At 32.6% G+C, this 9,427-nt stretch overlaps 1 protein-coding gene across 1 annotated transcript; it reads right to left on the bottom strand.

The window, feature by feature from the left end:
- Window positions 1-5,515: 5,515 nt before the first annotated feature.
- LOC11407069 (probable LRR receptor-like serine/threonine-protein kinase At3g47570) lies at window positions 5,516-9,072 on the bottom strand. The gene is made up of 3 exons (XM_003612465.3): window positions 6,335-9,072; window positions 5,876-6,244; window positions 5,516-5,715 (listed from the first exon to the last, which is right to left on the bottom strand). Exons 1-3 carry the CDS (start codon window positions 9,027-9,029, stop codon window positions 5,696-5,698), a joined length of 3,084 nt encoding a protein of 1,027 aa, XP_003612513.2. The 5' UTR covers window positions 9,030-9,072; the 3' UTR covers window positions 5,516-5,695.
- Between the last annotated feature and the right edge of the window lie 355 nt (window positions 9,073-9,427).

Below are 9,427 nucleotides of genomic sequence, written 5' to 3'. Positions count from 1 at the left end.
GATGATAATAACAACAACAACAACAACCAGAACAACAACACAATATCAATAAAACGAAAATGATTAATCAGTATAATAAAATAATATCAGTGAAACAATTGTGGAAAGAAAAAGTAACAACAAATCATAAAATAAAATAAAATAGTAACAATGAATTGTTGTAAAATTAAAACAATTTGGACGAAAGAAAAAAAAAACGAATGTAAATAACACGGTATAGAAAGAATCGGACTAAAACATAACAACAAATTAGACCAAAAAAAATGTATATGTATCTTCTAAAAAAATCTCAAGGGGAGACAGAAAAGTCTTAAGGTTAGGTGTGAGATTGTTAGTATGTACATTTTATACTAAAAAGTTTCACAAAATCCATTCCTGACAACAATCTATTAAATTTCATAGAATTTTGAATACCAATAGACAATTTTTAAGTTGTACAAAATCTTAATTGAATACCACCGGATTTTATTGGACTCTTTAAAAAATTTTGAAAATCCTAATTGAATACCACAAGAATGTTTTACATTCCTTAAAAATTTTGATTGAATATCACAAGACTTTTATAAAACGAAAAAGTTTTTTAAAATCCATTGAAATCTCAATCCAATACACTGATTAGGGTTCTGAATTGATTGCACGGAGAAAAGAACGAACGATAGAGAGAGAGGCCGCCGTTCAATTGAATTTGCACTGAGTGAGTCTTTTAGGGAACCGGATCCTCTTCTTCAAAATTGTCTCCTTCTCTCTCCTTGTGCAATTCTTAGTAATTGGATCAATCTAACGGTGTACAAATTAAAAGACAAAATAACTCAAGGTTTCTTTTGTTGGTTGTTGGAAATAACTCAAACCAAATCTTAACTCCGCCGCTAGTGTCTATCAACAATTCTATAAATTTGAATGTGATTCCACCAATCATCGAAGCCATTGTTTTGTAAAAATGTAATTGCAACAAAAATGAAGATCCAAGAGAGAAAAAAAGGTAAATTGACAACAATTAATTTCAAAGATGAAGATAAGCATGTTAGTCACTTGTCTGTCAATCCCTTAGTTGCACCTCCCACTCACAAAAACTACTCAAAAATACGGGGATCATGAGTTTGATTTTACCTATCCAAAGATGGAATTCACAGACACAATAAGACTAATCCCAAATTCAAGCTATTATGAACTTACGATTATAAAGTTTGTAGTGATGAGAGTGCATAAATGAGAAAACATAGAAATGGAGGAATTGAGACAATGGAAAGGAAGATGAAGAAGCTTCTCGCAGAGTTGCAATATCCCATCCAATTACTCTTTTGGTCCCTTAACTTATTTTTTGGTTTCATTTTGGTCCCTTAACTATTAAAAGTTTCGTTTTGGTCCCTTAACTTATTTTTTAGTTTTGTTTTGGTCCCTTAACTATTAAAAGTTTCGTTTTGGTCCCTTAACTTATTTTTTGGTTTCATTTTGGTCACTTAACTTATTTTTTGATTTCGTTTTGGTCCTTAACTCTAATACATTCATCCTAACATAAAAGACCAAAGTGGTTGACGGAGGAAGAGTTAAGGGACCAAAACGAAACCAAAAAATAAGTTAAGTGACCAAAACGAAACTTTTAATAGTTAAGGGACCAAAACGAAACCAAAAAGTAAGTTAAGGGACCAAAACGAAACCAAAAAATAAGTTAAGGGATCAAAAGAATAATTAAGCCTTTTTGTTTTCTGTCTTTTAGTTTGTGTACCATTAGATTGATCAGATGACTAAGAATTATGGAAGGAGAGAGAATGAGACAATTTTGAAGGAGAGGATCCAATTCTGTGTTTTAGACCACCCCAATGGTTTTTTCTTTAAACACCTTTCAACACCACTTTTTCAATTCCCAACACTCCACATCATTTTTTGTCTCTTATTCAACACTCATTCAACTTTTACTCTCTCCAATGGTTTTTCATTCAACACTCTACCCCACCACTTTTTATTTCTTATTCTTATTTAATTTTTATTTTTATAATTACATAAAATTATAATTATCGATTATAATTAAATTAAAATAATACAATTAACTATTTATTTTTTAGTTTTTTTGAAAAAACAAAATTTTGTAAAATAATTTATTTTTATTTTCTTAACTTAAAATGCAATACAACGAACTAAGCACGCGACACACAAATAACTTAAAATTCAATACAACAAACTAAGCACACGGCACACAAATAACTTAAAATGCAAGACAACAAACTAAGCATACAACACACAAGTAATTTATTTAGTACGATACAAATCATCTTCAATCACGATACATTCCAAACTTTGTCCATATGTGCTTCACTAGATCTGCTTGTAATACGTGATGAACATTTGGATCACGCAACTCGGATTTAGCACACACATGATTTGCAAAACCTGGTAACACATCGGTCAAGTATGGTTGCAGTGTACTAGATCCACTTCCCCCAGGTTGCTCAAAATCGGTCCAACGTTGAGCATATGTATCTCGTTCATCCTCAACAATCATATTATGTAATATGATGCATGACCTCATGATGATACCCAAATCGGCTATGTCCCACAAGCGAGCTGGTTCACGGATGATTTTAAATCGAGCTTGAAGCACTCCAAAAGCAAGTTCGATGTCCTTCCGACATCCCTCCTGATGTTTTGCAAATAACTTATCGGGTTCACTGGTTAAGGAATCCAAAAGTAAAAAAATTGTCTTAAAAATATAAACTTTTACTTTTGACCGACTATTATTACACCACTTTTTAATATAACATTCTTATAGACAAAGGGTATATTGAAAGTGAAAAGTTCGGTTCAAAATCATCAATTTATTTTACATATAGTATAGAAATATAGTAATAAATATGCAAATTCTACGGTACACCCAACATATTTGAGTGCACCGGTACACCAAACCTTTAAATTTATAGTTTAAATGAGTTGTTTTTTGAAGAAAAATATTATTTTTTATCATTTATAATTATAATGATTAAATCTTATTCACCAAAAGCGTCAATGAAATAAAATTGAATTTTTTTGAATTTTTAATAGAGAACTTTGATTATTTTATATGATAATATGGCAAAAATTTACTATGATTCGTATAAACAATAAATAATGTGTTTTTCTTATGAAATGTATTTTTTAAAATATAAATGCCGGCAAATAACTATTTATTTCATAAAATTAATCATTAATTTATAGATTTAGGAAGCAAAAGTACTGATACACGCGAGTGTAGCGTAGAAGTTCCCTAATAAATAACCCACTTTAACCGTATATTTTTGCTAATGTTTACATAATCTTTTTAGTGTATAAGATTTTCCCTTAAAAAAGATTTTGTTCGATTTTTCTTGATTAATATTTTTCACAGAAAATAAGTGAAAAAATTGATTCCAACTAACTTGTTATTTTCAACGTTTAATGCAACAATTATTGATTTGTCAATAACACCCTTAATTATTACAGAGTGACATTTGTAGAGTACTTATCAATAGGTGTTTAACCGATTTAACAGCAAACTAAATAGCACCTCAATTGTAAAGTGGCATTTGTTGGTACTTACCGAGAAGGTTGCCTCTAGAAGGACCTTCTCTCTGTTCATTTTCTATTTTGATGTTTCATTTAATATATTGTAATAAAGTAAATGATGGTTTTTAAATGTAATGGTATAACATTATCTGATACACTATATTCTCAACCTCAACATAAAGTTTCCTCCTAGAAAAATTCTACACATATTTAAGGTATTATATATGAAGTTTGAACTTTAAAATTTTAGTAAGTGAACCAACACTAATGTATGTGTTACATAAGATATTAATTACTCCAAAAGAATGTAGACTAGAGAATTTGCTTAAAAAGGCTGAACTCCCACTCCTAATTGTTTAGCAGGTTGTATGAGTTCAATTGGAACATTAAACACCCCAGTCTCTTGTTGGTTGTCATAATAGATTGGAGTTTGGTATCATCAGTTTTGTTAAATTCTTGAGCATTATTGGAAATACACTTCTATTTGAGCTGCTCAACCTGCCACTGGTTGCTCAATTTTCTTTACCATTGATTCTTGAGTTACATATATGAAACTTGAGTTCCTAGCTTCATCTGACCTAATAGAGAGTAACAAAAATTATTTGATCTTGATCGAATTATTTGTAAACTGAATCAGCATTCATCATCTGCCATGAAAAATCATGTGCATCCTCATTGTCTGGTTTATGATAGATTCAAAATCAAAATCCATTAATTTTGAAGTGCCTACCCATTAGACGATGCTTCCACTTTGTTAGGACTTAAGCCCATGAGGAGAGCCCAACCCAAAAGACTAGTGCAATAGGTGGGAGAACCTCATGCCTTAAGTATCACATCAAGCACTTTGATATACTCAATGTGGGACTCCTAACATACTTCAACTCACAACAAATGCTATTGTTATTAGTTCCCTCTCTTATATTGACTTTAGCTGGCAATTTTCAGCATACTATGTGAATGAATTTTTAGACACCAACTAAATATATAATGATATTATTAAAGTAAGATAATTTTCAGCATATTGGATTGCCGTTGCCCACAATATGATTTGTATGGCCCAAATGGTACGATGTAATGCGGTCTCACTCACGTATCTAAGAAGTTATCTTTAATTTGTGTCATCATAACAAACTTTTGGCCTCGGTTCGTTAAGTATTGACTCTCTTTGGCATCTGATGTCCCTCCACATATAAAGTGCTGTTCTTATTTATTGAGCTTTATTGTTTCTTTTACCAAATCTGCAAGATTGTAAGTTTGTAACTACCCCTAACTATGAGAACTTCTGTTATGAATCAACAGGGTCAAATTGATCATGTTCTTCAGACAAAATGAATGCATAGTGTCAATCTTGTTGCAATTACTTGTTGAGTCGTAATCAAGTTGAGTCGTAAAATTGTCCAACAATTAGGATGAATATTGCCAAGGTTACCATGTTCTAATTCAGTGAAGAGAATAGACCGGTTGACAATATGGAAAGGTTATCTGAAATTGGAAGTTTCACAAAATTATGGAGATTGTGAATTTATGATCATTTTGAAACATTTCATTTGTGGGTCTTCAATTCCATAAGACCCACAAATTGATAACAGAATTCAAAAGCTATACATGTTGCCTTAAATTGACACCTCGGATCGAATTCCATACTCTGAAATATTATAGCATAAAGTCCTTATAGTTACTGTCAAAATTTTAATCAAAATTTAAAATACCAGGTTTAGAAACAAGAGCTAAAAATCAAGACTCCATACGCTAAAACATGTAGTAAGAGCTGTTAATACTATATCGCTGGTATACTTTAAGTAAACACCAACAATAGGATTATTCAAAGAAACAATGGAAGATTCAAGACTTTAGTACGTATCTAGAAGAGTAAGAGTATATAGCCAACTGTTCCTTTTATCCTTGTACTAGCTTTTTATGGAACAACTTTGAACGTGCAATTTTAACTACAATGATAATAGTATGAAAATAAAAATACATGACAGAAGAATCAAGAAAAATATGGGAGAAGTATCAGTTCATTGAATTAGAAAAGCAGTGCAACATTACTTATTTAAAGAAACTCGTAGGTTGGAGGAAAATTACACAAATACTGCTAACCAAATCGGTAAACTAAACATTGCCACATGTGATACATGCTTGGCCAATAAGTTTCTTAACAACTGTGCATCAAGCTGAATTGCTAATTATGAGTTTGAGCACCTGAAATTCAAATCAAGAAGAAATCCATTATTACCATTGTATTTTGTAGTTTAGGAATTTTAAATGCAAAATATGATAATAAAAATCAAATGATAACTCCATAACCAAATAATGATTTAGTTATGATTCGAATACACATAAAAATATCAGTTTATCTCACCAGCAAGAAAGGCCTTTCTGATTATACTAAGCTCTCTACATACAACCTCAATGTTGATTCTTTCTTTTGGTGACTCCATTGAACACATAAGTCCAATCCTAAAAAGTGAAACTAAGCACTCCTTTGCAGGTGGAATAAGATTCTCATGATTTCCATCTTTCATTTCAACTTCTGCATCCATTGATAAAAGATGTGGGTCCAAAATCTTCTTAAGATTACCAGGAAATGATATTGCAACAAAGTTATGCAGATTTTGACCATCTTCAAAAGCGTGATCAGTGGGTCTTCTACCGGTAAGCATTTCCAACATAAAGATTCCAAAGCTATACATATCACCACATGTGGATACTTCAGCACCCATCCCATACTCTAAAACATGTAACAAAAGTTATTCATACTAAATCAAAACATACGAGGATTAATAAAAAAGGGGGGAAGATTCAAGCATTTAAAACATACCAGGAGGAGAATAGCCTACTGTTCCTTTAACTTCAATTGTACTTGTATTTTTATAAGAGGTACTGCCAATAGCTGAGACGAGTCTTGCTATGCCAAAATCACTCACATGAGCAACCATGTCATCGTCAAGAAGGATATTGCTTGGCTTTAGATCACAATGAATGACCAATTCTTCACATTCTCTATGAAGATAATGTAATGCAGAAGCAACATCGATAATAATGTATAATCTATGAGCAAAGTCCAATGTTGTTGGGGGTTCTGCATTTAAAATCTCAGGATGCAACCATTGATCTAAGCTTCCATTTTTCATGTACTCAAAAACCAGAGCTTTAAATTCTTGACCTTTGTAATCTGTACTTGAACAACAGGTTAAAACCTTAACTAAATTTCGGTGTCGAATATTTTTGAGTGCATTACATTCAACAATGAAACTCTTGTGAGCTCCCTTCTTTTGGAGGTTCAGGACCTTTACGGCAACAACATTATCTTCTGACACAAGATTTCCTTTGTACACAAGACCAAAACTTCCTGATCCTATCAAGTTTCTAGTTGAGAACCCATCGGTTCCTTGATGTAATTCTTGGTACGAAACCTTAGATAGTTGATCAACTGTTGGTGAATCACAAGATCGCTTTGGATTTCTTTTCCTCATCCAGTAGATAGTTATGATAAATGAAAGTATGAGAAGAAAAGAAACCACACTAATTATCACTGCCATCAACCTGATCTTTTTCTGTTTTGCATGTTTCCTACCCTTGATAGGGCATGGTGGTAGATGCAGCTGGGAAATACCTCCACAAAGCTTTTTGTTTCCAATCACTTCTATTTGGGTTACATTTCCAAATACACCATTTAATGGTACATCTCCTTCCAACATGTTAAAAGAAACATTCAAATATTCTAAAACAGAGATATTTTGCATAACATCAGGAATTGATCCAGACAATTGATTTCTTGAAAGGTCTAAATATCGAAGACCTTTGAGAGAAGCCATAGAGGACGGTATTGTTCTGTTGAAGGCGTTCCCTTGCAACATAAGATATTCTAAGCTTATACATTCGCCAATTTCTGTAGGAATATCACCAGATAAATGATTCTTAGAGACATCTAATATTTCAAGATTTTTTAAGACACCCAGTTCTCTTGGTAAGCTACCACTCAAAGAGTTATGTGACAAGTTCAATAAGTTTGTTAAAGAAGAAAGACTAAAAACCTCTAGAGGTATGGATCCATTAAATTTATTATAAGAAAGATCTAGTACTTGTAAATTTTGACAATTTCCTATGCTAGGAGGAATATTTCCTTCAAACATATTATGAGCTAATTCTAAATCATACAACTGACTGAGATTACCTATAAAAGGTGGCATATCACCTGACAACTTGTTTCCACCCAAATATAATATCTGCATCTTTTCGAACTTCCCAAAAGTAGTTGGAATAACTCCTACAAAGAGGTTAGACTCCATGGTCAAGAGAATTAAGCCAACTAGATTTCCTATTTCCACGGGAATTTTTCCTGATATCATATTTCCCCCAAGATATAGTTGTGTAAGTTGGATAGATAAATTGCCAATGAAATTTGGCAAATGACCTCCAAAATTATTAGAAGCTATCGAAAGCATTTCTAGTTTACTACAATTTGTCAAATAGTTTAAAAACTCTAAATCTATAATTGAATTGTTACCTAAATTGTTGTATCCAAAACTTAGCCAGTAAAGATCTTGTAACTTCTCTAGACTTGGAACTTGTCCCACCAAATAGTTTTGAGCTAAGTCGAGTACTTGTAGGGAAGAAGCATTTACAATGGAAATAGGGATTGGACCTGAGAATTGATTTGCTCCAATTTCAAAAACAGTTAGACCAGGGAAGTTGTTGAACATGTTGGATGGAAGATAGCCAGTAAAGTTATTCATGACTAGTGAGAGCTCAATTAGTGATGACATATTGTAAATACAAGGAGGAATCATACCAGACAATTTGTTCTCACCCAACAATAAAAGTGTCAAGTTTTTGAGGCGGCATACTTCACGTGGAATATCTCCTCCTAATTTGTTAGAAGCACACGTAAAACGCACTAAGGATGAAAGGTTCCCTATGGATGAAGGGATCCCTCCAGTTAAATTGTTACCAAAAAGGTGGAATGAATGAAGCTTTTTCAAAGAGCCAATTTCAATTGGTATTTTCCCAATCAATTTGTTCCCTCCCAAAATCAAGTCTATGAGATTGGAGCAATATGTCAAGTTTGTAGGAATTTCTCCTACAAACGAGTTATTAAGGAGATAAAGGTGTTGCAGTTGTAGCAACTGACCCAACTCCGGTGGGATTTCTCCAGAAAAACTATTGTTTCCAAGGTCGAGATTTATCAAAAAGGTGAGATTGCCAACATAGGGAGATAAAGATCCATGTAAGTGATTACTTCTTAGGTTCAACTCTATAACTCTTTGATGCATGGGGTTGCAAGTGATTCCCTGCCACTTGCAGAAGTGGATGGAAGAATTCCAAGATTCAAGAGCATTGTATGGATCACTGGATATTGATTCTTTGAATTTGAGCAATGCTAAATGATCTGTTTGGTTTCCTAATGCAGCCACTGCCACCATTTTGTTTGTGGTAAACCACATTAAATTTAAGGTAAAAAGAAAAAGAAGATGAAGGTATAAAAGTATAGATGACAACGAAGAAAAAGACATAATTTGGTTTAGAAGAAAGTGGTTTATGCTGTTTAGTTTTGTTTGTGTTGGATAGTTATGTGGGAATGGAGAGAAAGCATGCATTTAAATACTGGTAGCAAGAGCTGTGAATTTAAATTTTTATTAACTCCACACATACAAAAATAAGATATTATGTTCAAAAGTCAAGTCAATATTGAACGAAGCTATGTCGACCAAACTGGAAATTGAGAGGAAGCATGCATGCATGCATTGAAATACTAATGTGGAAAGAGCTAGTGATGAATTAATGCCACACGTAAAGTTTGAAGTTTGTTAGTAGTAATTTTCTTATGAACCGGATTGGGGATTTGAGTGCAATTGTGTTAGGTATAAAAGTATAGTTTACATGTAGTCAACTCCTTTGACTACATACCATT

The sequence above is a fragment of the Medicago truncatula genome, chromosome 5 (genome assembly GCF_003473485.1).
Source record: "Medicago truncatula cultivar Jemalong A17 chromosome 5, MtrunA17r5.0-ANR, whole genome shotgun sequence".
NCBI classification, from domain to species: Eukaryota; Viridiplantae; Streptophyta; class Magnoliopsida; order Fabales; family Fabaceae; genus Medicago; species Medicago truncatula.
This window is presented reverse-complemented; position numbering and strand designations above follow the sequence as displayed.

Bases quoted from the DNA above. Each gene is read 5' to 3' on its own strand.
- LOC11407069 (XM_003612465.3), bottom strand. From the start codon at position 9,029: ATGTCTTTTTCTTCGTTGTCATCTATACTTTTATACCTTCATCTTCTT. The intron at 6,245-6,334 runs GTATGTTTTAAA...TACATGTTTTAG, and splicing joins AGTAGGCTATTCTCCTCCTG to AGTATGGGATGGGTGCTGAA. The intron at 5,716-5,875 runs GTGAGATAAACT...TTTGAATTTCAG, and splicing joins CAGAAAGGCCTTTCTTGCTG to GTGCTCAAACTCATAATTAG.